This window comes from Festucalex cinctus, chromosome 9 (assembly GCF_051991245.1).
Source record: "Festucalex cinctus isolate MCC-2025b chromosome 9, RoL_Fcin_1.0, whole genome shotgun sequence".
Lineage (NCBI taxonomy): Eukaryota > Metazoa > Chordata > Actinopteri > Syngnathiformes > Syngnathidae > Festucalex > Festucalex cinctus.
The window spans coordinates 13936507-13963821 of NC_135419.1; the positions used below are offsets into that span (position 1 = coordinate 13936507).

The window sequence follows — 27315 nt, forward strand, 5'->3', positions numbered from 1 at the left end:
AAAAAAAAAAAGCCTTGGTCATTTTTGATAGAAAAAAAGCCTTACTATACATGGTCATTTTTTGATAGAATTAAAAAAAAAACATGCTATAGGCTACATGGCCATTCTTTTGAGCGGGAAAAAAAGACCTTAAAATACTAATATTTTTTTCTTACATAATAAAACCATGTTTCCTGCGATTGGCTGGCAACCAGTCCAGGGTGTCCCCCGCCTACTGCCCAGGGCCAGCTGAGATAGGTGCCAGCACCCCCCGCGACCCTTGTGAGGATTAAGTGGTAAAGAAAATGGATGGAAAACCACGTTTATTTTTTGATAGAAAAAAAAAAGCCTTACTATACATGGTCATTTTTTGATGGGAAAAAAAAAGCCTTACTATACATGGTAATTTTTTGATGGGAAAAAAAAGCCTTACTATACATGGTCATTTTTTGATGGAAAAAAAAAAGCCTTACTATACATGGTCATTTTTTGATAGAAAAAAAATGCCTTACTATACATGGTCATTTTTTGATGGGAAAAAAAAAAGCCTTACTATACATGGTCATATTTTGATAGAAAAAAAATGCCTTACTATACATGGTCATTTATTTTTGATGGGAAAAAAAAGTCTTACTATACATGGTCATTTTTTGATAGGGGAAAAAAGCCTTACTATACATGGTCATTTTTTGATAGAAAAAAAAAGCCTTACTATATGTGGTCATTTTTTGATAGAAAAAAAAAAAAGCCTTACTCTACACGGTCATGTTTTAATAGAAAATAAGCCTTGCTACAGGCTACAAGGCCATTCTTTTGAGAGGAAAAAAAACCTTAAAATGCTCTTTCTTTTTTTAACATAATAAAACCATGTTTCCTTTTTGATAGATAAAAAGCTTTACTATACATGGTAATTTTTTGATAGGAAAAAAAAAAGCCTTACTATACGTGGTAATTCTTTTGACTGGAAAAAAAAAAGTTTTTTTTTTTTTTACATAATAAAAGCCTAGCTATACATGGTGATTTTATTCATTTATTTTTTTCAAATAAAACCCTTACTATAAGGCGTTTTTTTTTTAAATGACCATCTATACTGAGGCGTTTTTAAAAAGATGACATCTTTTTTTTTTTAATGACAATGTGTATAGTAAGGCTTTTTTTTTTTTTTGACCAGTTGTGTTGCATAATCAGTTGTGTCGGTTATTCAACAATTAACACACAAGTATTAGAACTTTAAAGTGAGTTAAAAAGCGCTGATAACGTCTACCAGGATGGTCCTGTTCACACAACGGTGTACAGTCATTGGCAAACTCGCCAGTGTTTCGTTAGATTGAGTAATTGACATCATAAAGTAAATATTCGCTGAAAATTAAACAAAACAAAACAATGTTTCATGACTTTTTTTTTGTTTGTTTTTTTGCTAATTGTCAATTTTCTGCAGTACAGGTCCTCGTTAAGGTCGTGCACGAGCCGGTGATGACTTCAGCTGACTTTGGGCAAGAGTCTGAACCTGATGATGAGGATGTTTCAGCTAGCTTGCGGGTGAGGAAGAAGATGGCCTTTTGTCCAATGTTAGTGTCAGGACCCAGCTCAGGTTGCCCGTTCTCATTCAGCGCCACGTACCAGCTGTTCTCCTGATTATACTTGCAAGACTGGTACGTGTGGTAGAGGTTTTTTTCTTTCCTCTCCAGGAAGTGACACTCTTCATTTTCATCAGGCTGTGAGAGACAACATGCGAAGGATGGAGAAAGTCATTTGAATCAGATGTCATCATTTGTTTTGTGATCGACTGACAGTCAACAGATACTCACCGAAGCGTACAAGCGACCCTCGTTGTTCATGGCCAAATGATGTCCTGTTTCTTGTGCTTTGATCAGCACCACACCTACAGTCACGGCCGTGAGCTGCAAAACAGCTGAGAAAAGTGGAATATGATGTGACTCATAATACGTTGGAAGAAAAAAAAAATCTCTTCCAATGCACTTGGAACGTCCACAACTTTAGATGGTTTCTTTAACCATTAAATTGGTCTATTTGAATGTACTTGAGTTAAGCCAATGTCATTTATTATTGCTAATCTAACTACATGGAGTGGGTCCAATCTTAAATTTAGCCTACTTGGGTTAATTAAACGCGACATCTCAGATTTTCCTCTTATCCTTTCCTCAAATTTGACATTAAATTTCCTCAAATATAAGAATACTTACATACTTTTCACTTCAATTCTCATACTCATTTGTACAATTAAAATTCAGTCCAGCTTCGGCTCTTCAGCATTTACTCTATCTTTCCTGTGGTGTCCTCTGTAATGCGCATGCGTGTCTGCACAACTTAATTTTACTAAGTGATCAATGGGCAATTCCGACCATCCGGGCAATTCTGATATTTCCGCAATGCAACGCTTCCTCACGGTGAAAACAAATGGTATACTGTATTGCTTTTGTCTGTAACTTGCATACAAACCAGGCAGATTGTTATTGTAGTCAAAAGACATCACATCAGATTTTGAAACCAAATCCAATTCCTCACAAATCAAATTAAAACAATCTAAAGTCTAACGCTTTTCAATGTTGGCAATGTCAGCGAGGTTTTAATCAGTCTAATTTTCGAAAACAGCCGTTTCTAACAATTTGTCCGCCTTTCATAAATAAAAATATTTCAATATTTTGTGATGTTTAAATAAATACCGCAGTATTATTGGCGTCATTTACGGAAGGTCAGTGAACGCATCATCTTACTGTAAACGTCCATGTCCTTCTGGCCTTGGACCGTCCCGTCGGGGAGGATCTGGAGATGATGTCCGTTCATGCAGTACAGTCGGGTTAATGTCATCCTACAGAGGGTCGCTCAGGGTCCTTGTAAAAATGTTTTGTTTTGGGGGGTTTTCTGCGTGCATGCGCGGGCACGAGGGCACACTGGGACGGATGGAGGCGCGTCCACGAGCTGAAACGCTCCCCAAAGTGGATGAAAAGTACGGAGGGCGAGTAGAGACAGTTTTTATACGATCCCTTTAAAAATCAGGTGATTGTGCATATTAGTCACGATTTATTGTTGTGCAAGACATTCCTAATGTCTTCATGTCTGTTTATAGTCATGAAAGGCCACTATACACGTGTATCCATTAGGTAATTTCATGACAAAGTTGAAATAAAATCTACAAATGAACGGGTAGTCGATATTGATGTCATTCCAGCAAAAGTAGTCAGAAGACAATAAATCAAGCAATCAGGTGCCAGGATGGAAAGCGCTTTTATTTGCTAAAACTAGTGCTTGAACAGTGACTTACAAAGAATTACATGACTGTATTTTTTAAAATCCGTTGTCATGGCAAATTACAGCACGGACGTTAGGATGGATGGAGAGGTACAGAGCGCAAAATAAACTTGGAAAAAAATGGAACAAGAGTGGCACTACAGTAGAAAGGAAACAAAAACAAGTGGATAGAAAAAAACAAGTTCACCTTGTCTTTACACAGGATATATATCTATATATCTATTATATATATATATATATATATAGTGTATGTACAGGAAAACAAAGCTCGTGTTTGCCCTTGACAAGTCTACAAACGTCTGCATATAATTTGTACAAAATGGATTTCCAAACAACAGTTGGCTAGTGCAAATCTTTTCCCATTCAAGCTGGCTGATGACTTACAGTTGTTGTGAAAAAGACTTGACTTGTATCCTAGGTCGATTCGATTCACAGTTTTACACAATGTCACCAAAGCTGTCGTGTGTCATTTTACACAGAACAAACAAACAAAAACAAAAAAACAAGCAAAAAAACAGGTACTTGGTGAGTTTGTGTGGAGAATAAGTGCTTTGGTCACCTTGTAGTCAATCGAAAAAATCAAAATAGGCTTCGTGTTTGTGTGTGTGTGTGGTCAGATCCATGCTTGTGTGTGTGTTCCTGAACGTCTGAGCTGTATGAAAATAGCTTATATGTGACGTGGTGGTGATAATTTCTGTTTCTATTGCATATTTTGTTGAACAGGAAAGAAAGATCAACAAGACGAGGCAAGTGTGTTATTAAAGTATTTGTATATAATATATATTTTTATTATAGGTATGTGATTCAAAAGAGCAGCAGCAGCAGATTTGTGTTCACCGAATGCAAAAGTAAACCTTAAAAGTGACTTTTTGATAGGCAAACCTCTGGAGGAAAAAAAAAAGCAAAAAAAAAAAGCAAAAAAAAAAAAGCTGACAAACACTACTAAAGGAAGAAAAAAAAAACAAGAAAACGGACGCTGGATGAGAAATATAATCACCTGAGTCTGGATCAGACATTAGTAATCGGCACTTGTGCCTTTCTGTTGAATGAAATTTGTTGTCCTTCCATGGAAAATGTCGTCATCGTCATTACGTGAATGCGGAAATGTTGTCATTGTCTGGGCCACTCCGCAACCTTGTGACTTCGGATTTGGTTAAATTTCTTTCAATCAAAATGGTTATGAATGATTCGGTTACAAAGATAAAAAAACAAAAACTATAATTCCTATGGAATTTAAGGGGACACTTCGCGTTAGGATCAAGAGGTGGTTCAAAGCTGGACTTACTAATATTAAAAATAATATATATCTTGGACACGCAAGCGTCCATTTTGATTTCCTGGATCAATGTGGCCTATTTACCGTTTCACACAATGTGCCAATTTCATAGCGATTCCTCCATATTTTGGACGTACTTCAATAATCTCACAATTCACATTCATTTGATAAAACTGGATTATTTTGTGCTGACCTCACACGACACGCATCCGCGACGGCGTTGAATACCCAAAATAGAGGCTTGCAAGTGCCATTATTTTGAACACAGCGAAAAGTGGTGCAGCTTACTAGTTTCAGACAAAGCGCACTTGACAGCAAATTGTTTGCCTATTTCCTCAAATAGCGGCCTCTGCTCTAAATCAGCTCCATGCGAGTTGTCATAAATTACAATTTTATTTTATTTTTAAATAATTTGCCCCATCATTCTGTTGTGTATGTACAACAGTTGGGTCACTTTTCTTTTTTTTTTTTTTTTTTTTAAATGAGTTTTCTTTTCTTTTTAAAAGACTTTCTGAATAATTTTGTGGTCTGAGGAGCAGGTAATATAGGCAGCAGATGATTGGTTGAATAAATTGAACCATTAAAGGAACACTTTACTTATTGATCCATTTTTAGCAGCAAAAAGTTGCTACTTTTTCAATAATTAATTTGGTGACGTGATTATTTTTTTATGTACATTTAATAACTTTTAAACCGATGTTAAAATGAATCGAACGCCGGCATGTTTGTTACACGTGACTAAATAACCCGGATGTTTACGTCACTAGTGTGTAAACGCTACACTATGGAAGCACTATGCAACGCAGCCGTGCATCTCGCGTCAAACCCGGAAGGATTAAACCTTATCGCTTCGAGCCAACACGACAAAATAACTCTACCGAAGGAAAGTCTGCCTTGGATGTGAAAGTTGTGGCGCCAGATGGTCTTTTCGGGCACAAAATAAACTTTGACGAACGAGTGAATCAGGCGGGGGGTGAGTGGTGTTCGTGCGGGAGCTGCACATGAATGGACAATCCGCAAATGAATGTGTGCTGTCTGGAAATGAAAAAACTCGAGGATCGGTTCCTTGCGGACAATCTCAACTGCATCCTGGAACATCAGACATTCAACATGGCAATACTAAATAGACATTCTCAGGATAGCTTTGGTTGCGATGAAAGATGTGAAGAAGAAAAGTCTTGGAGGAGCAAATATCCAACAGGTAATGTGACACACCGTACGAGCAATGCAAAACGTGTGGAACTGACGAAATATTTCAGGAAAAATAAAAAATAGTAAAATTAAATGTATCGTCGTTACAGCACCCAACCTCCCCTAGCTGTTTTTTTTTTTTTTCTTTTTTTGCGGAGCGTCCCACTGCGGTCAGGCCAGCCGCCACTCGAAAAGACGAAGTCAAGCCAGCCGCCCCAACGATTGTTAATACTGTGCATTACGGTAACGTGCCGACGTGCCCCTGCGTTGGCCACCTTCAAATGAATTATGAAATAAAACAGTCCGTGCAGTATAATAACGAATGCCCCCCCACCCCCGAAACATGCCTACCTTTCGCTTTACATTTGCTTCGCTTCTCCGAGATCTTTCAGTGGCCGTAGGGAGGGACTCGATTTGTGCCGGCTGTTGTGAGAGTGAGCTCCGTGTTGCTAGCAGAAGTAGCCGCCAGAGATCCTCCATCGGCTTGATTATTTCCCACGTCTGGTTCTTTAAAGATACTCGGTACTGCGTTGGGCTTTAGTATTAGGCGTGTGGCGTACCCCATCTCAAATTGTAACATATTTTGTATGTAAGTCCTCATGCCTGAAATGTTCGCTGCGCGCACGCCTGCTTGTCCTTCTACTCATGTCGGTTTTTTTTTTTTTTTTTTTTTTTTTTTTTTTTTTTAAGGGGGTCTCGCGGGTTTTTCCTTGCCGACGCCTTGCAAAATTTTGCAATACACAAAGGCATAAGTGACAGTTTGTGTCCTCCCCGTTGTTATGTCTGCGTGAACTACTGTTCGCCAAGCGAGTATACACACTAGTGACGTCACCACTCGGGGGCGTTGCAACACGGAAGTACTTCTATGTTGAAGAAAAGTTAAATAAATCAATATAAGGGTGTATTCTTCAGCTCTTATGCATTTTTCGTAGCTAAACTAACTATTTACTGCCGATCAAGCCATACATGTAAAATTAAAGGAGCCTTCCTTTAATGTGAGTAATTTAAGATATTTTCTAGTTTTAAACTTTATCATCCATCAAATAATTGAGGTATCGCTAGCAGGTAATATTTTTTTTATTTACAGCTTTGAGGCATAAATTTTTGCGTCAACTTTTTCAATTATTGTCCTAGTGGTGACTGACAGTAGCTAGAAACACTCAGCACAGGGTGTGCCTTGAGGGGGCGGGTTTAAATCCAATCATGTGATTGGAAATCAGAGCTCATCACTAGATCTGGTTCATTTTTTAAATGTCACAAAGCAACCAAAAGAAACCCCAATATCTATTTTCAAATGTAACAGAAATTGCTTAGTATTAATTTAGGTCTTTATTTGAAGAAATAAAATCACATAAAAATTTCCTTATGAATGCATTGCCGAGGTATCGGATTGGGATTTGGGGGACCGATACTCAAAACAAACAAGACTCACAATTGGATGAAATAAAATAATAATCTTGAGGACATCCCATCCTGTTTTTGAGAAGTGGCGAGTCAACTGTTGACGCAACTCATCTTGTCATCCACTCGTCATTGTTTTGTCCAAATTGTTCTCATTTATGCTGTTTTTTTTTTGTTTTTTTTTTTGTGGGCATCACTTTGTTGTCGTGTGATTAGCACATTTCAAAAACCGGAACCACATGTTAATAAGTGCCTTGAGAACATTTGTCGCCGTGTTGCATGAGAAATTAATATTGGCTAGACTGCATAATGAATTGTGGTGTGATCACAGAATTTTTTTTAAAGTGAAACCTCGCAAAAGAATTGATTTAAAAATTAAGAACCATTATTTGACGTAACATAATTATAGTAAGTACTCTTCTTCAGTCAAGTAACCAATAAATGAGGAAATACGCTAACTGTCAGTGACGTGTTCAAATTTAAAATTGTATTTTTGAGTCAAAGACAAGACGCTCGCCATCATGGCACTAAATAAGCTACGAATGGGCATGAAAATAGAATCTCTCTTCTGATTGGTCAACGCAAATCACATTCAGTTCAATGGACGAAGGTAAACGAGCAGGGAATTGAGATTAGGCGGGCTAAAACCAAAAAAATCTCGCACAAAAAGCCTCAGTCGTCCTTCATAGTCGTTTAAAAGCCTCCAAAGCGCTTACGTCGCACTTTGCAAGTTTCATGTGCGGGATGACGGGGACGACCCCAAGCGAGAGAGGGAAAAAAAGGAAGCGTCGGCAACTGCATGTCGTACAATCAGGGTAAACTTGGCGATGGGCTGATGGGAGAGGCGCCCCCCGACAGGTAGGAAGATAGATGAGATGATATTTTACGCAACAAGAAAAAAAAAAAAGGCACATTTTTTTCCCTTTATGAATAGACGTGTGTAAACCTGGAAGAGGTCCGCTTGTGGCGTAATCATCCTTTTGAATTTCATATCCAAAAGGATAAAAGAACAAAAAAGAAGCTAGATAATCGAGTGCTGCTATCTAGTGGCAGCTTCCTATGACAACTAAAGACTTTTAAAAATTAGTCACAAAGTTTAGTTAGCTTCCATGTGACGACAAGCTGGAGAACTGCCCAGAAGCCAAAAATACGATTAGAATCTGTACAGAGTAATTTGTGAGTAGAATCGAAGTTGTGTGTATTTGAAGGAAGTCACCTGAGACAACATGGTTGTGAAGCTCGAAATCTAAAAAGCTCCCAAAGACGTACTCGGTCTTGTCGCTGGAATTCTTGCGCTGCTGTTGCTGTTCTCGGCTTATTAAGGCATGGTGTCCCCTTTGCGAGCTTAATGGGTCATTTCTGGTGGAAAAGGAGCGCTTTGACGCCCCCGGCCTTGACTTTGGGAAGCTGATAGCTGATGATCTCGGCGAGCATCTCGGGGAACTCCACACTCAGCGATTTGTTGACAAACGTGTAAAAGCAGAAGTTGAGAAGCCAGTCCACCATCTGCGCACACCCCCCCAATGTGTCAGTTTATTATTTCTGTACACAAATTCTTAGTTGAGTTTTTATTCAGCTGTTAATTGGCAATCAGTTTTCACCAGATTCAATTTCCGAAATGGAGATTGGCTGTTAGCGGCTTAGCTAGTAATTCAAACTTAGCTAAATGTTGCTATTTATTTGTTTACGTATTCCTGCTTGTATTTGCGTTGGGCAAAGTTGATATGTGTCCATTTTAAAAACAAAAAAATGCTTATTGTCAAGCCCATTTGTATTCATGACAACATGTTTGTTCCTCTTTTGTGTTTGTGACAAAAGTGCCATTTTGTGGCGCTTTTCTCTCACCTCGTGCATGGAGTCGAGCAGCTTGGTGAGCTGGTAGAAACGCTGCCAGTTCTGGCTGGAATTCTCCTGCCGCTTCACAATGGCTTTTCCCAGTTCCTTGATGTACGACATGCGGATCTCGTCGAAAGCTGCCTGACTCTTCAGGCCGTCCTTTGGCACTGCGCAAGAGGGAAAATGCAAACACGCATGATGACCTCAAGCTTCCAAGCAGGGTTATTATTATAGTTTGGGAATTTTCATTTTAGTTCATTTTGATTCCATTTTGAGTTTTTATTTATTTATTTTTATTTAGTTGAAATTAGTTTTCAGGGTGGTTCTGTTAGCACTTATTAATTTTAGTTATTTAAAAAAAATGCTTAGTTTTATTTAGCTTCAGTATTTTTGTTTTCTTTTAAAAAATGTGTATTACTTGTGCTCAATATTGAATAAACATCACGGTAAAATGAGAAAAGCAACTCATTTCTTACCTAGCGTTGCATTTCGGCTAAGTTAACTGAAAAACAAGCGAAGCTAAGCCAACTATTGGCTGCTGCTTGATGACGTCACTTCCCGGTGAAACACTTATTCCGGCTAAATAAATATACTTAAAATCACATTTAAAATCATCCCCAAAGAATCATGTATTAAATTAATTACCAAAGACTAAAATGAAGGACATTTTCGCTACAATTATAGTTTTAGTAATGTAGTTTCATCTAGTTTTCCTTTTTTCAATTTTTTTATTTTTTTTTATTTTATTTATTTATTTTTTAGTTAATTAACAAAATTGTTTAATTTGTGTTTTTTCATTCGTTTTTGTTAAAGGGATACTTTACTCATTGAGCCATTTTCAGCAGTAAAAAGTGAAAAAAATTTCCAGAATAAATGTGATGAATCCATTATTTTTTTATGTACAATGAATACCTTTAAAAACTAATTTTCCACTTGCTGTCGATTGAAGATGACATCACCTGTGCCGAGGAAGTAGATAGCGACCAATCATGGCTCACCTGTTTTCTGGGTTTGGTCAGCAAACTGAGCCATGATTGGTCGTTAGTTACTTCCTCAGCACAGGTGATGTCATCTTCAGTCAACAGCAAGTGGGAAAAGTAGTTTTTAAAAGGTAGTAATTGTAAATGGAAAATAATGTCGTTATCAATTTCATTCTCGACAAAATATTAACTTTTTTACTACTGAAAATGTCTCAATGAGTCAAGTATCCCTTGAACGAAAAGAACCTTGAGGCTCACCTGTGCTGAGCAGCAGCAGGACCTTCATGCAAAGATACTCGTCGAGGGAAACCTGCAGCCGGACAAATTCGCTGCTGATCCTCATCATTTGCGCGCACTGGTCGGCCATGTACGGCAGCTTCATTCGCTCCCTTCGATGGCACAAGAAGAAACAAGTCAAGGCGGTCATTCGGTTGTTGTTTGCTTTGCAGTTGACGTGTATTCCAGTCTTACTCGTTCATGATGAGGTCCGGAGCAAAGAAGAGGATGCTGCCGTTGCACTGCTGGTAAGACCTCCAGCCCAGGCTGAAAGACATGAGGAAGAGCCACGAGCACTGGAGAAGGGTCATCTGGTCATCCAGGTGGAGGTTCCTGAAACCTGAGTTGGGAGGACCAAAAACATTATCATCATTTCAACAACATCACGAGAACATCTTTTTCAATACTCTGCAAATAATAATGGTATTCGTGGTATTTTGAGCCATAAATATTTAGAATAGCTCTCACCAGGGCTGCTAAATTGTGGAAAAAAATAATTATTTTGGCAATACATCTATCTCAGCGGGCGGCCATTTTGCCACTCATTGTTCCTCAAGTTAACAATCAATCAGCCGTTTTCCGAATGTGAGCAAACGCACCTGGCAACGCCTTTGCCCATTTGACCGCAGAGACGAGCTGTCGGCCGCCCAGTCTGTTGAGGGACGTGAGGAATCGAGCGGGGGTGTCGGGCTGGCTGCTGTCGTAGCCCGCGTAGAGGGTGTCGGGTTCGATGGCCTTCAACAGGGACAGCATGGTGGGCGCCAGCTGAGGCATGCACTTGGGGACGAGCGCCTGAGGCTCGGCCGGCTTCGGGGGGAGCAACTCGGGCGGGTTGCTCCGCTGGCTGCCTTTCATGCCCTTCTTCTTGGCTTTACGCGCTGATGGAAGAGTCAAGAAGATCATTTCACGGATTTTTGCTGTCAAGCGCGCGGCGGTCGTACCTTCTAGATTCATGCCCGCCATCAGACACTTGCGGTAGCGGCAGGCCGGGCAGTTTTTCCTCCTGATTTTATCGATGATGCAGTCGTTTCTTCCAGCGCACAAGTAATTATGTTGGCCTGAGCGGCACAGGAGAAGAAGATTCGTGTTAGCAGAAAATTGCAAAGACAAAATGCAGTGTACTTTGCAGTTCATCAATCAAGCCGAATTATTTTGTTTTTATTTTTAATAGACAGGAACTTTATTGAATTTAGAGTTGTGCCCCTATTTTTATTTTTTTTATAAATATGGGCTATATGGGCTCTCTGTAACTATGACTTCACAAGCACTTATGGAACCAGAAAAATAAATTATCTCTAAACAAAGCACCTTTCCATTTACTGAAAGAGACATTTTGATGACTGAAAATCAATTTGGAAGCGCAGAATTGTCATGTCAGTCTTACATTTGCGGGTTAATTGAGTTTCATTGTGCATGACTTCCAGGTAGTTTTTGACATAGGCTATTTTATGGCATTAATGTGCAATTTTTTGTCCAGGTCATGTTTGAGTTCAATTGAACATGAAAAAGAAGAATTTAAAAAACGTTTGTATACGAGAATTAGTTCTCAAACATTTTACCTGGTTAAATAGAGCTGAAATAGATAAAAAAATTAATACATCAATTTGATGCAGTAACTTCTGAACAGTTTGGAAAATTGACTGGCAATGCAAAAAGAAAAAAAAACATAAAACGAAACATATGCATGCGGTAACAATCATGTCTGTTGGCTGCTTCACCTTCCACTGCTCGTTTGAAGAACACCTTGCAGCTGCCACATGTAAGGACCCCGTAGTGGCACCCGGAAGCCTCGTCGGAGCACACCAAGCAGATTTTGCGAGTGACACTCTTGCCCTGGGTTGATGACGGTGCTGCCGCCGCCGCTGCTGCGCCTTCAGGTCGGGAAATTGAGCTGATGGGGAGATGATCAAATGGAGAGAGGTGAGGGATAACTGTCAAAAATCGATGCAGATTTCAGCACAAAATTGAAATAAAAAATAACTATGGTGGCTGAATATCCCTTACACAAAATTAAAAACTAAAAGGTGATTGATCCTTCGGAGGACATTCACAGACTCATTGACACAGCTGTTGCTTTCTTAGCACATTGTGCAAGCACCCCATCCTGTCTACTGTGATGCAGTTCATCAAACCCACCACAAGAGGTCACCTGGCTTTTGTAAATGCACGCAAGGTCCACACCCCCTTTCCAATCCAGTGGCTTCATTGACAATTAAGCCCATTTCAAGCTTGAGCTGCAATCGTCTGTGTTTGTGCATCTTTGTGTCTTAACTCTGCGTTAGCTTGCAAAACAACAACAACTTAAGTTTGTGATCAGATCTGCTCAAGAGCGCACGGAGCAGGCTGGCAAGCCACATCTGCAAGGGCGCATGCAGGATGAATGGGGACCAGACCGCGGCAGTTGGTGGGCGTAGCAGGATGGGAAATCATGACAGAAACAACAGGGCCCCTAAGTCCAAGAATTCAGCAGCAGTGTCACAAAGGTGGCCTGGCTAAGTGTGGAAGGCACATCTATTTCTATTCAAGGTAACCATTGAGCTGGCTTTCTTCCAGCGCTACAGCTTTACACAAAAACAAAATCTCCAAGATTTATGTCAACGGACTATCTATGCTTTGATTCAAAGATCGTTTAGTCAGTCATGCAGACAGGTTTGGGATTTATATTCCCTTTGCGTTCATTTGAATTAATTCGTCTTTAAGTTTCCTTACTTAGTGGTAAACCCATTGCAGTAAACATGCACTGGTGTGAAGGGCCATGTGGCAAACACATTACTGAACCGCTTGCAGGAAGTTTGACAAAAAGATCAGAGCCCGAACCGAGCGCCGACATGCAAGGTGGGACCAATAATGAGTTCAGTGTGAAGAAGCTGATGATGTCACAGGGTGTGTAGGGGTAATGACTCCTTTCATCCGCCCAATGAAGCGGTGTCATTTGGACAGCTTTCCAGTGAAGGCTTTATGTTTAAACTGTTCACTGAACTCCAATTACTCTCGCGCAGTTTAGGACTGAGGTAAAATTGTGTCAGAATGATTAGGAAAATAAATTAGTCATGATACAAAGCACTAGTTTCAGTTATCTGTTTAAATATCTGTTGTTTTACAGCAACACTGATGCTAGTTTTTGTTAGCCAATCTACGGTGTTTTGCCTTGTGTGTTAGCATTATGCTAGGAGACTTGCATAAGACAAAGGTATTTGGTCTAGAACTGTAAAAAATAAAAATAAAATAATGGATAAGTAAATGATTATCAAATTTATTGACGACTATTTTAATAAACCAGTAATCGTTTGTAGCCATTTTTTTTTAATGGTTTTTAATGGTCCAAATCCTCTAATTTCAGCATAACAACAACAGACCCCATGCTTTTGTAATATTCTAACGCAAAATTAAAATGAATCAGATTAGTCGATTAATCGATTGAATAGATTAATCGATTCTAAAAACATTCAATAGCGACAGCACTAATTTGGTCTAATTAAATACACAATATCTATCTACCTTTCATGTTTAGTTTCACAGTAAACTTCAAATGCGAGTGTCAATAAACCTCTTGAAGTAAACAAGGAAACACCGGACCATAAAGTGATTCACAGCAGTAATTTCTGATCTGTTGAAATGAAACGAGTGCGCTCCATCAAAAGGTTTTTGCTGCTTTCCCTCGGAGTTAACTATCGGTCAGGGTTCATACCCAGCGCAGTGGCAAAGAGTGGCCGTGATTTGAGCGAGAGCTAGCTTAGGATGTTAATCGCTTGCGTTTGTAAGGGTGATCAATCAGCCCGGCTTTTATTGAGGCAGGCTACGCTCGGAATAACGCTGGCGGCCCAGTGACCTGCTTAACAATTCATAATCCCCTTTTGCCCACGGTGTCACGTGTAGCTTAATATATTCCTGCTCCTTCCTCACTGTGTATTTGTACTTTTGTGCGAGCAACAATTTTCCCAGTGCAACATGTTCAAGTAGATAGATCATTTTGTGTTGACGTAACATTTCCCAGGCTCCGCTACTGCAAACTGATGAGACATGTTTAATCGTGTGTTTCAACAGATTGATCTCGGGCTTGCGCGTTAGCACCGACCTCCTCCACGTAACTTAAGATGTTAAGGTCATTCATTGCTTGATCTGCAAAGGGGGAGCAGAACAGTGAGGCCAACACAGGGTTATCTAGCAAGAAAATTATGGTGTTTAAACATTTAGGATAATATCCAAGATATGTTGAAAGCAGGAAAAAAAAAACTGGTTTTGTTTTAGAGACTTTACTTTGGATTTGAGCCCAGGAATAACAACAATGGGCTTGAGTATGTGGAAGTATTGCAGTTGAGTTCATGAGTCACAGATGGCATCTTTAACAGCCACCAAGTTCTTCCTGATTTTAGTTATTTTTATTTTAATTGAGGGTAAATCAAATCCTGGCTCAATTATTCTATGATTATTGTAGGACCAGTGATAAATACTGCTAAAATAAAAATACAATATGAATAAATATAAAAAAAATAAAAATAAAAAAAAATTAAAAAAAATGGTGATAAAATCTGCCACGCCGTAGAGGAAGTTTACAGATCAACTTGCACATCAGTACAGTCTGGAGTCATGACATTTGGTAACGCATAAATTGTATATGTAAGACCTACTCATAAATAGCAGCACAAGACCATGTGACACAGAGAGTGGGACTAGGAAAGGGAAGGCGACTACAGATTCTCTGTGGTAAAATCTGATTTTATTTTTTGGTATCATTAAGCATACTGTTTTATTCCATTATGAAAGGATGGGGTTTCAAAATGAACCTCGATATATAAATGAACCTTTTTTTTTTTTTTATAAAGGTTTTTTATGATTTATAAATGAACCTCGAAATATGTCACCTTAAAAGCCTTACCAAACCTCCTATATTGTTTGACCACAATCTAGCTGAATATAGGATGGGCGGTGCCGCTGCTGTTGTGTCATGCAGAGGAGAGCAGAGACAGGAGGATGTGCTTCTTCCTTGAGCTAAGAGCCACCAAAATAGAAACAGGAACTGGTTTGCACGCTCTGCATCACTCTCACACGCAAAACAGCATGGCTTCTAATTTCGGTGTGGAGAGACAATATTTGTTGGGGCAGAGGCTGGCCTATCAGACAATATATTAAGGCAACAGGGTGTGTTTTTTTTTTTTTTTTTGCAGCCAAACATCTTTGCTAGTTGGAGTCTAAACTGATTCTACCAAGCAGAAATGTTGGTTCAGTTTGTGGTAATTACTGTGACCTCACTAGTCTAAACATGACATTCTGATGAATATTAATCCAGCTGTTTTTATCCATGTCAGAGGCCATTTTGCCACTTGCTGTCAACTGAAGATGACAATGTTGCTCAGGGCTCAGGCAACAACCAATCAGAGAGCACCTGTTTTATGAAGCCATGCTGTGATTGTTACCTGAGACCTGAGCAACATTGTCATCTTCAGTTGACAGCAAGTGTCAAAATGGCCGCCCCTTGAGATGGATAAAAACGGCTAGATTTGGCTTCTTAATTCATATTCCACTAACGCAATGTTAACCAGAATACCACAGACTAGTGGGGCTGCATAGAACATATTATTGGTAAAAACAATAATAATAATAATAATAATAATAATTAACTACAGTACAGTGCAAGCTCAAATTAACAGGCCGGAAACAACTGACACAGGAATCAACAGACAAAAAAAATAGCGTCCAGTCCACTCAATACCCCACCTTCTTGTATGTACAGTACCTTCAACTTGGCTGCAATTCGCCACAGAGACTGGTCACATGTTTTCAGTTTGCGCTGCTCTCTTGCCAAGATAAATGGACAGAATACACTCGAGTGGTTAAAAAATGTGGCACCCATGTTGGTAGGGGCAAATTGCCCATCAAAAGCAATGCATGTATTGTACATACATACGCAGCGGCCATGTTAGCAGGGGCGTCTGTACCATCGAGGGATATGGAAACAGTGGACTTTATGCGACTATTTGCATTGATTTGGAGTGGAAAAGGGAGACGATTTTTACTTTAAAGACAGAGCAGATTATTGATATATCTCGATATATTGATATCTGTAAGCACTCGAATTTAAGTACTTGTACTCGGTCCCAAAAAAGTGGCAGAGCAAATGAAATGTACTGTTACTAATGAAAGCTTAGGGACCAGGCGGATAATGATACATTGTCACATTGTATTGCAGCATAAACTGGAAGAGCAGAAGCAGCCAAACAACTACAACTTTACTATTAAATAGACTTACTAAGCTCCTTGAATACCTACGAATTAAGCAACGATATCACACTATGACATGTGATGATGACAGATTAAGTCCCTATCAGTCACTACTGACGTGACAGGCTCTGTTTCATTCAACAGGTATTATTTTTATTTATAGTAAACAGCCATCACCTTCCCTTTTAGCTACATTTTTGCAGCTCCGAGCAGCAACTCCTTTCAACGAATGGCGGAGCAGAAGAAAAACAACCCCAAAGGAGTTGCCTTTTCACATTAGTAGCCATAATTGGCGCAGTTTGTCAGTGTGTGTAGGTAGTAGGTTTCCTGCCGTAAAAATGAATTAGAGCCCCGCTGCTACTGTGCACACGGCTGTCACAGCTCGAGCTGAACGTGGGAGGAACCCCCTAAAGTTTGCTGATTCGACACATACGGTAGACACAATGGCAGGACAAGAAGCTCGATGCGCATGAATACCTCGATGGGAAAAGTTTCTCAAGGCTTATATGGTGTCAAACCAAACAAGTACGAATATGCTCGATTGCGGTTTGGGCCCGATGTGGTAACAGAGCAAAAGTGACTGGAATGGCTGGCATTCCATCGGGTGCGTTCACTTCACTCGGCGCCAGCTGTGCACAGGCGGGAAGTAAAAAAAGTAGGTCAGGAAAGTGAAGGATTGATGGCGGAGCTGTGGTTCCGCCTGGCTGCCTCTCAGGCACATATACATGCACACACCCACACACACTCCTGCATTATACACAAAGCTAACTGATATAAAAAAGCAGCTCAGTGACTTTAATGACAGCAAGGTCAAGCTTGTGCTTGGCAAAAGGGAGTCAGAGGTGATGATGGTGTCGGTTGGGGGCACTTTCAACACATGATTTTATGTATCAATATTGGGATATGAAAAGGGGTATCGATACGATATATCGATATTTTAAACCCAGCCCTACCCAAGACTGTAACATACTGTACACAGTACATCGAGCAGCTACAGTATGACCATTTGCACAACATCCAAGAGTGCAATATAAAATTATGTCTCTGTAAAGATAATGCTAAGATCTGATCCAAAGAGAAGTATTCATTCAATGTTCACAATACTACGGTTGTTGTAGAACCATTCTGCTTCATGAGCAGTGTCTTTCTATGACCTCAAATAATTACATGAGTCATGTAAAAACATTAGAAACGGCTCTCAGTATGATGCAGTGTGGAATTTCCCTTACACATGTGACATCCCACCTGTGTTATGGCTATGTCACTTCCTCAGAAAGCAGAACATTCGCCACTTTATCTCTGCATTCTGTATTTGCGCTATTACAGAAAAGCAACATGGAAAATGTCTGCTTTTACATGGTGTATAAATGTGGCTCTTATCCTATTAGTAACATAGGAGTCAAAAAGTAAATTATGCATCTTCATAATGCATATTCATTATTAAAGGCTAAACAGTGATTAGATTCAGGCTTCCTCTTACTAAAAGTTGAGACAACGTCGGTGTAAGTGAAATTGTCATGACAGTTCTCTCTCAGTACACAACAGAGCCAGAGTTTAAAAGTGGATGAAAGATTTCTGTTTGTGATGGCCATGTCAGATATCTCGCACTGCTAAGTTTAATTGCCAGGATGTGATTCCTTTGATCAGACTAGTCTCAGATGCAACACTTGTAAAATATAAAGTGTAAAACAGGAAAGCGTGATAACTTGAAGTTTACAAAATACTGTCCTGCATCTGGGGTGTGGGAACTCCTCTATTCAATGAGAGGGACACAAACAATGCTCCCCATTCACACTAACAGTGACTCGACAGCCCACAGGAAATTCCAGAACCAGAATGCAATCATCACGAATAATACTACATGACAGACTAAAAATATGACTTATTTGCTAAGAGCAGTGCAGATCAAAATGTAGCACTGTTAAAGGCAGTCGGAGGGTTCGTCGGTTCGTCCACATGCTTGAGAAGAAATGCCATGTTTAAAACATAGGTTACATAACATGCTGAATTAATGAGCTCTGTTACCAGCAACTACATGCTCAACTTTCTTTCTGTTACGTAATCAACTGTAGCTTAGATCATGCCCTATCAACCAACTGTACTGCCAACAAGTTTCAAGAGTGGAGAATTTTGACATTTTTGACAACAAAGCGATCTTTTTTGTCTGAGTAGTAATTATAACCATTATTAAATACAAGGCAGACCACACCTACGGAATGGAAAATTAAAGAGAAGACATAAAATGCTAGTCCAAGAAATCTGGAATAATCCACTTTCAGCTTTCGCTGACCTGAGGATTCAAGCAACCTTCCCCAAAGACCTTAATGAGGACTCCCCAGTGGGTCTGCTGAAGAAAAAAAACAAAGACTTCAAACAACAGCGTTGTCTGATTTGAACAGGAAGGTCACTGGAAACACACTCGGATATTTAAAAAGCCACGATCAGGCAGGGGGAATACATTTGTCCTTGATAAACATGGAATTTGCTTCTTTTCGGATTATCCTGTTTGTGGACGTCTTTCAGGCTGCAGACTATAGCTGCGGTATAGCCCAAGAGTCTATGAGGGGGGGAGCTGCCCCCATGCTAACCAACGGTGTAAAACAGCTGCTTATTCAGTTAGAGATAAACCTGACAACTAATGAGCTTGCTGATGATGCCCCAACAACATAACGGGACCGTTATTAAGGCTTGAGGAGATGTTTAAATTAGCCCCATCATTCTGCAGAACAACCAGTGCGATTGCCGACTTCTTTATAGTAAAAAGCACCATTTAAGACACCTGGACACCAACTCAATTTATTTGGCAGTGCGTAAGGCAATGCGTAGCTACATCGTGAGGTGCAAGAAACAGAAAGCTCTGCAACCAGAATCTTTAATTACTATACTGACACATCATCTCTTTCAGGACGACTCCACAAAGCGCAACATCGCTGGTCAAGAAGGCTCAAGTTTGCCTCTACTTCCTCAGCAAAAAGAAGAATGCACAAGTCCCACCCCCAATCATGGGCGTCTTCTTCAGGGCCACTATTGAGAAAATCCTCACTGATGCATCACTGTGTGGTGCACTGCATACCACAAAAGTATGCAACACATAGTGAATAAAGGCAGCAAAATCATCTGCTCTCAATAAGACATTTTTGGCCTTCAAATGTGTCCACTATATTCCTGGGGGTCACCGATGTATAATGATTGTGGACACAACTTCCTGTAAGACACCGCGAGTAGCAATGAGCAATTTGTTGCTTACAGTTTTAATTTTCCAGAGCAGTTTATTTGAATTTTGTTTCCTTTTCAAAATTATCAGACCACCCTAGTATTTCAAAATTGTGCTGTTTATGGTTGTACTAACAATCAAAAGTTGAATCTGTGGTTACAAAAGCAATGTATTGATTGAACATGTACCCCCGGACTTGGAGAGACTGTTGTTGTGAGAGATGCCCAAACACAGTGGTCACTGCTATTCAAGAGTTTGTGAAATGCGTGCTCTGTATATGGGGCAACTGTAGAGTACACTGGCCTTCAGAAGATTAATGACCTACATCTGATCTTAGCATTGTTGAAAGGGGGAGGGGCATTCATCTTTAGCTGATAGAGTACTGAGGTCGTCACAAAAAAACTGATACACATTTTAAATTCTTTGTGATCCTTGCAAAGTTTGGGACACACTCGACTGATGACTCTCCATGATGATGATGTTGAAACTTGAAAGTAAAACCCTGGCTCTATGATGAGGGACTGGCTGGGCTAGAAGTGTTTGCTTTAAGGGATAGTGAACAATTAGAATGTAAACAAAACACCAGTTCCAGTTCATACCGGAAGTCATGATCATAATTCATGATGAATAAACTCAAGTTTGGCCAGACTCTCAAAGGAGGAAAGGACTTGAAAAAACAAGCTGATAGCAAAAAGTGTTTCACTACTTGCTGTCGACTGAAAATTACATCACAATTGCCAAGTCAGCCATGATTGGTCGTTACTTGACCCGTGAAGGAACTGTGATGTCATTTTCAGTCGACAGCAAATGGCAAAACGGCAGCCCCGCTGAGATGGATTAAAATTGGTGATTTTGCTACTTAATTCATATTCCACAAAAGCTAAATTAATTGTGGGGGTGCATGCAGCATATTATTGTAAAGAAAATTTTTAGATTGACTTTCCTTGAACAATAAAAATAACATTTTGACATATTACTGCTGAATGAAAAGTGACTGTTCACACTACCTATAATAGCCAAGATGCGCGTGTAAAGGTTTAACGCCTGGACTTATTTCTCACTGCTGCAGTTTCTGATGAGAAAGACTAATAATACTGGCCTGTCTCCAATACAAATTAAGTTAGATAAAACTAAATAGAAAATGGTGCAGCAAGTTAGTCAACTAACTTTATTTATAGAACACTTTAAAAACAACCGTAGTTGCGTCCAGACTACAAAGAAAACTCAGTTAACCACTGCCAACTTGTCTTACCTGGCAAAGCCGGTGTGGAAGGTAGGAGTGGCTGAGAAAGCCTCAGAGGCTTGATTCAAGCTTGAGACTGACCCAGGAGTGAGGCCTCTGTTCCAGGGTGCACCAATGGTGGCAACAGGAACATACTGGCAGGTGACCGACTTCTGATCCTTCAGCGTCTGTGTATCGAGTCCAAAGTGGAAGCTCTGACCTCCCGAGGTGCTCACCCCACATATGGAGATGGGACTAGACGTGGGCAGGTCTGGGGATGTGGTGCTGCTTATCTCGCAATATGACATCTTCTCTTGTTTAATCACACCTTGAGTGCAGAGCTGAATGAAGCCGCTATCTTTTTCTTTTTTCATTAAAGTGGTTGTTGGGGTTAAAGTTGTGGATACTCCTGAGCTGGGCTGATCAGGACTGCAAATGTTGCCATTGAAAGCAAGTGGGCCGCAGTTGTTACTGCTCTCAGTGGTAACAGGCTTGATTTCCTTCGCTGAGGTGTCATCTACAAGCAGTGCATCATCTGCTAGGTTGCACAAGAAGGCGTCGTCCCCTACGTAAAAATCTGATGGGGAGCCGGTGAGATCAAAGTCACTGAGCAGATCCAGAGTGTTATCGCTGAATAATTTCTGGTTCATGTCAATGTCTTTGCCAATGTGATCAAAGGCATGATCAAGGACAGTAGGGTCGTGACCTACTTTATCCAAAGAGAAATCCTCAGTTTTCATGGTGAAAAAGCTCGGATCCGAACCCCCAATAAGGGAATCCATGGAAGACGGGGTTGCGTGTGCTATTCTGCCCCCCGACTGTGGTAATTTCTCCTCGAAGTTGAGGTGGCTAGATGAGAGCAGCCTCTGATCTTTGGTTGGGCCTTTAGGTTGTGGATCTTCCTGCAAAGCGCTACCAGTGGCAGTGATGGAGGAGGTGGTGACATGCACTGGCACAGGGCTGCTGTTGAGGCCGTTAGACTGTCCAGGCTGCATTAATAGGCTGGATGGGAGAATATCAGAGGCCGTAGAGTTGCTGGCACTGTGAGGGGGCACTTTCAATGAACTGCCTCCCTTTGGAGTTTGAATGAAGACCAGATTACCTGTATGGTCATCTCTTCTTAATTGTATCTTTACTTCACCGTTGTCCATCTGTTTGTATGGAGAGAGAGAGAGAGAGAGAGAGAGAGAGAGAGAGAGAGAGAGAGAGAGAGAGAGAGAGAGAGAGAGAGAGAAAGACAGACAGACAGACAGAGAGAGAGAGAGAGACACAGACAGACAGAGAGAGAGAGACAGAGACAGAGATTGATATCGTGTTATCAGAAAGTTGCAGGTTGCATAGCATATGCAGCCAATTTGACACTGGTATTCATCACTCCACTCTATTCTCAGCCATGTCATGTCTTTTAATCATCTTGTGAAATTATAACTGCTTCTACATTCTACACACGAGTTAGGGTGGCAGAAGCCACAGACATAGGGAGAGGTTTGTTTTAATGTCTTAATTTATTAAATGTTATTGAACTTTTTTTGAACTGAGAATAATTTATTGCTGAAAACGGGGGTACGGTATTTAGTGAAGTTACCCATAACCCCCACCCCACCCCAAACAAGCCCCTCGGCGAATGTGCTAGCTAGCAAGACCAAACGGCAACATAAGACGAAAACTTCTCTGACAACATAAATACTGATACAGAAATATTGGAGTGTGTAGTAGTAGTGCAGTAATACCATCCCTTATCGGTAGTTGTTGCCACGCTAAGCTAGAAGCGTGAATGGCGTGCCAACACGTCTCGAATAACGTTAAAACTCATGCTAATTATCGTCACGATAGCTGCGTGTTTGACGTTCGCCTTAGTGCCCGTATTTAGCCAACAAACACATTGAGCCAAACAAGGAAAAACTTTGATTTACCCTTGAAGTGACTTCCTGTTGACGGGAGCCCACTGGTCGTCTGTCAACATTGTTATGGTTAGTAGTGGCCGACCACAACACGCCAATAGTGACTTGCTAGTAGTGAATTCCTCTGGCTTGGTACCCTCCTCCTACATGTGTCGATCAAAAGAGGAAACAAAACCGAGTTCGAGTTACTTTCGAATCTTACGTCTCTCGATTCTTTTGCGAAGGGCTGACAGGCAGAGTGAAACTGCAAGTAAACAAGCTGAGCTACGGTGCTCCCTAGCTAGCCATTAGGGAAGTACTGTGCACGCTAACCTTCAAGCAAAACATACAAAATGGATACCCAAGCCAGCGAGTGAAGCTGATCGTTTTGCAACCTGCAGCGACATCTGTCGGCACTTACGAGTAACTACAGTCTATCTACAAAGTACAGGTGCCTGTCAATATCAACAAAAGAATACTGTACTTATACTATATTTGTAGATTAGGTAATCGATTTAATAAAATTTATAAATGATAAAATAGAAAAAAATACTTTTAAGAAAGACAAGTCATATATAATTTCTACATTAAAACCCATATTGATTGTCCATATTTTCATTTTGTACTACCACTTTGTTTGGAAAGTCGTTTATTCCAAATCCATGCTTTATATCAATTTTAAGGTTCATGTTCTAGTATGCTCTTTTCCCCCACTTCACTGCACAAGTAGATTAACTAAGACACACTCGACTAGTAGAACTAAGTTTTACAAGGAACATTTTCCCCCTACTACCTTCTACTACTTTCTTCTCTTGTATGACATTTCTGCACACTTGTAGAACAACTCTAGCGGGGAAAAAAAACACACACACTCGTTAGACATACAGTATATGCCATTGCTGCACTATTTGCAGACAAAATGTAAATTCTTCCTCCCCAAGGTATGCCACATCACAATCTACTAGGAAAGAAAGAGGGAATGAATATAAAGCAGGATTATCTGTAAGCATCTGTTGGAAAATACAGTATTTGTTACTTTTAAGGCATATAAAACATACTGTACAAAAATAGAATACACAACTCAACAATTTTAGAAGAATTTCATTACTTGTGTCTAATTTGAAATGCTATTCCATGCTTCGCAACTTCTTCAGTATCTTGTAACCCACATGGAGATTGTAATTCAAGACCATGCAAAATTGTCAACTTGACGTTCACACACATACACATTTTCTTACATCATTTCCAGGTGGGAACCATATTTGTGCTACATTATTCATGTTGAAGCAGCTTGAGATTGAACTTCTTTCAGAAGATACAATCAGACCTGATCATAGTTAAATGAAGGATGAGATTGAGATGTACTATTAAGTATTAGAGATTTTATCATTTTACCTTTGCAGTATACTTATAACACTATGGATTAGAAATAAAATAATATATCAATTGATACTTTCATCTTTAATTTAAGAGGTGTCAAAATTATGGAACTGATCAATTAGAAAATTAGTCAATTTAATTCATGAGAGTTCCCCCTTTTTCAGGAGCTCAAAAGTAGACATTGCATGTCACCAAATTTGCATGAGAATGACAGGAAGAGAAAGGAACAGCTCATGATCCAAAGCATAGCACATCAAACATTGCTAAGGCATTGTTATGGCATGGGTATGTACAGTTAGTATACTGTACTTAGCGTTTTAGCACTAACAAACGTTTAGTACTTAGGCCTATACTGTATTTAGCATTTTAGCCAAGGCAGCCCATTTATAGTTACGTTAACTTTGTCCTTTGTTTATACATTCCACCCTTTATGCATTTTGTGTTCTCACCATCACAGCATTGATGTATTTTTAGTGGACAATATTGTTTGTCTATGATGGCACAAACGCGAGGCGCTTTCCCCAACATAGAGCCTGCCACTTGGTAAGAAGTGCATCCTGGAGGAGATATAGAGAGGGACAATTATAACCAGCGCCCTACGGGAAACCGTAAACTTTGATGTAAGCCCACAATAAAAACAAATTTGACACCCTTGCCTTAATACATAACAGCAGCATTCAAATACACAGTAAGCATCACAACCTCACATCACAGACAAACGTGCGCTCGTGTAGCTCAAAATCCCGGCTATTTGAATCCCACTCAGTCCCCGGTGGCTGCTTAGCAACCCTTCTCCAGCACAATGTACTTGGAATTAACAGGGCAAAGCGTGACCGCTGCCTCCTCAAAACCAGGAGTCAAGGGTGCTCTGCTATCATCAGTACTGTGGCAATAAAAGCCTCTGCTTTTACAACAATGCGGCTCCAAACACACAACAAGCAGAAGAAGCAGAAAAACAAACTGTTCATTAGTTTCCATGCTGGGATTTGCTCCTGCATAATTGTTCACATAAACCTATTATGGAGCTCGACATTGACAGCTATGATCAATTTTGTTGACTTGGCCTGTGTACATGCACTCTTAAAACTGCTGGGTCAAAAGTAACCCAAAATGGGTGAAATAGCTAACCCTGGATCAAACGCTGGGTTATTCATACCCGGCACATTGGGTCGATGAGTTAAAGCTACCAAGAATTGACTTAGCAGGATATCTAAGATAGTTACATTAAACGTACTTCATCTTCACTACACCACGGTGACCAGATTCACCAGTTCAGTCCACCTAAATCCAATCTTCAATCCATTCTGCTGGGTCCAAAAACAATGAATCTAAACTTGGGTGAAAGTAACCCAATCTGTTCAAAATGAACCACAGCAACCCAATCTGCTAAGTCAAAAAATAATGAGTCCAACCTTGGCTAAAAGTAACCCAAACTGTTCAAAATCAACAGCAACCCAATCTGCTGAGTCAAAAATAAGGAAATGTAACCTTGGGTAAAAGTACCCCAATATGTTAAAAATCCACAGCAATCCAATGTGGGTTATGAAAACAACCCAGATTTTTTAGTGTGTACTTGAGATGAGTGTCAAACCTAAAATGCAGTATACTTCCTCATGTCTCACTTCCTCCTAAAAATCAGCAACCCCCAACCCTCACATAGCCCCCCCCCCCCCCCCCCCCCCCCCCACACACACACACTTGGCTTCTTGATGGCAATATGGCCAATTCTTTGAGAGAAAGCCCCAAGCAATAACATGGCTCCCAGTCCTTCCCCTGAGTAATCCTGCCATCATAATCCAGAATAATGTGACTCGAGTTTCTCTCTCTTTTTTCTTTTTTTTAACAAATTCATCTGAATCGGAAGAAAACTACAGATGAAAATCGGGATGGACTTTAAGACAGAACACAACTCAAAATTTTTATTTACAATAACATGTTCTATGTGCACCCACTAGTCGAAACACAGAATCCTAATTAATATTGCCTTTATGGAATATGAATGAAGCAGAATAATCCATCCCAGGAGGCTGACATTTTATGCCCTGTACTGCCACCTGCTGTTGACTGAAACTGATGTCAAAGTGCTAACAAACGTCATTGCTCATCTTTTTTTCTGGGTTTGGTCGTGAGCTTTTCTGTTATCTGCTCCAAACAAACGGGGCACTACAACACATAAAAACTTCTTATCCATTCCAATATGATTACTGTAAGTTTTTAGCCTTTTATGAACCTTTCAGTCCTCAGTTGCCATAATGTAATATTCTGTATTATGTGAATATGTAACTTTTTGCACAGTTGGTTTTATACATATTATTTACGTATTATTTTATTTAGCTCCTATCACTGCATTGCAAATGAGTATCTGTTCTCAACAGCTTTACTTGTTAAAAAAAATACTCAATCAATCAATCAATCAATCCATCCATCCATCCATCCATCCATCCATCCATCCATCCATCCATCCATCCATCCATCCATCCATCAATCAATCAATCAATCAATCAATCAATCAATCAATCGGTTCTATGTAGGGCCATTAAAAATGTGCGCCCAAAAGTGGTTCTATATGTACAAGCCAAAGAAACTTTACTTGTTTTTATTTATTTTTTTATTTTATTTTTTATTTTTTTTAAATATTATTATTTTATTATTTATTTATTTATTTATTTATTTATTTATTTACAGTTTTGAGGCTTTACTTTTTAGAGAGTGGAGTTTAATTGGGAGCCTGCTTTGCCTGTTTTTCTTGCTTTTAATTAAGCTACATCTCTTCCAATAGTGCTCAGTGCTGCCTGGTATGTTGTGGCACAAGGTGGTACTACAACGCTAAATTCAGGCTCGTACAGTCTGTATACTGTAAAAGCCATAATAATAATGATGATGATAACAACAACAACAACAACAACAATAATAATAATAATAATAATAATAATAAAAGATCGCTTAAAAATCTGCAATTTAAGCGGGAATCGAATGATGAATTGTGTTATGTGTATTTGTTAATGAAAACTTTTGCGGAAGGGGTCAAAAGGGAGCAGGAGTGAAACGTTTTTGTAATGGACCTAATTGATACCGCTGATACAAGTAAAAGAGGATTAAAGTCGACAGTTTACTCTGAAAGATTTGAAAATGAATGTATTTAGATTTGCCTTGGATCTGTCCGTGGTGCTGACACCAGAACTAATTTTGAA

The 27315-nt window shown here is 39.8% G+C and overlaps 2 protein-coding genes across 8 annotated transcripts in view; both read right to left on the reverse strand.

Annotated features, from left to right (window-relative positions):
* Positions 1-339: 339 nt before the first annotated feature.
* Positions 340-6396, reverse strand: fgf1a (fibroblast growth factor 1a). Of its 2 annotated transcripts, none has more exons than XM_077532179.1 (3): positions 2715-6396; positions 1788-1891; positions 340-1694 (listed from the first exon to the last, which is right to left on the reverse strand). In XM_077532179.1, exons 1-3 carry the CDS (start codon positions 2806-2808, stop codon positions 1404-1406), a joined length of 489 nt encoding a protein of 162 aa, XP_077388305.1. In that variant the 5' UTR covers positions 2809-6396; the 3' UTR covers positions 340-1403. The 2 variants fall into 2 exon arrangements, with proteins under 2 accessions (XP_077388305.1, XP_077388306.1); XM_077532180.1 differs by lacking the exon at positions 2715-6396 and adding an exon at positions 2188-2673.
* A 5-nt stretch (positions 6397-6401) lies between these two features.
* nr3c1 (nuclear receptor subfamily 3, group C, member 1 (glucocorticoid receptor)) overlaps positions 6402-27315 on the reverse strand; it is a 69945-nt gene continuing 49031 nt past the window's right edge. For 2 of the 6 annotated variants that reach the window (XM_077532173.1, XM_077532174.1), the window contains exons 3-10: positions 22778-22908; positions 20895-22015; positions 11928-12100; positions 10809-11267; positions 10405-10549; positions 10192-10322; positions 8963-9120; positions 6402-8623 (exon numbers count right to left, since the gene is read on the reverse strand). In XM_077532173.1, coding sequence (XP_077388299.1) covers positions 8471-8623; positions 8963-9120; positions 10192-10322; positions 10405-10549; positions 10809-11267; positions 11928-12100; positions 20895-22015 — 2340 coding nt within the window. In that variant the 5' untranslated portion in view covers positions 22778-22908 and the 3' untranslated portion in view covers positions 6402-8470. Of the gene's footprint in view, positions 8624-8962; positions 9121-10191; positions 10323-10404; positions 10550-10808; positions 11268-11927; positions 12101-20894; positions 22016-22594; positions 22648-22777; positions 23072-27315 lie in introns of those variants that run through there. The other 4 variants (XM_077532176.1, XM_077532177.1, XM_077532175.1 and 1 more) reach the window with 4 other exon arrangements.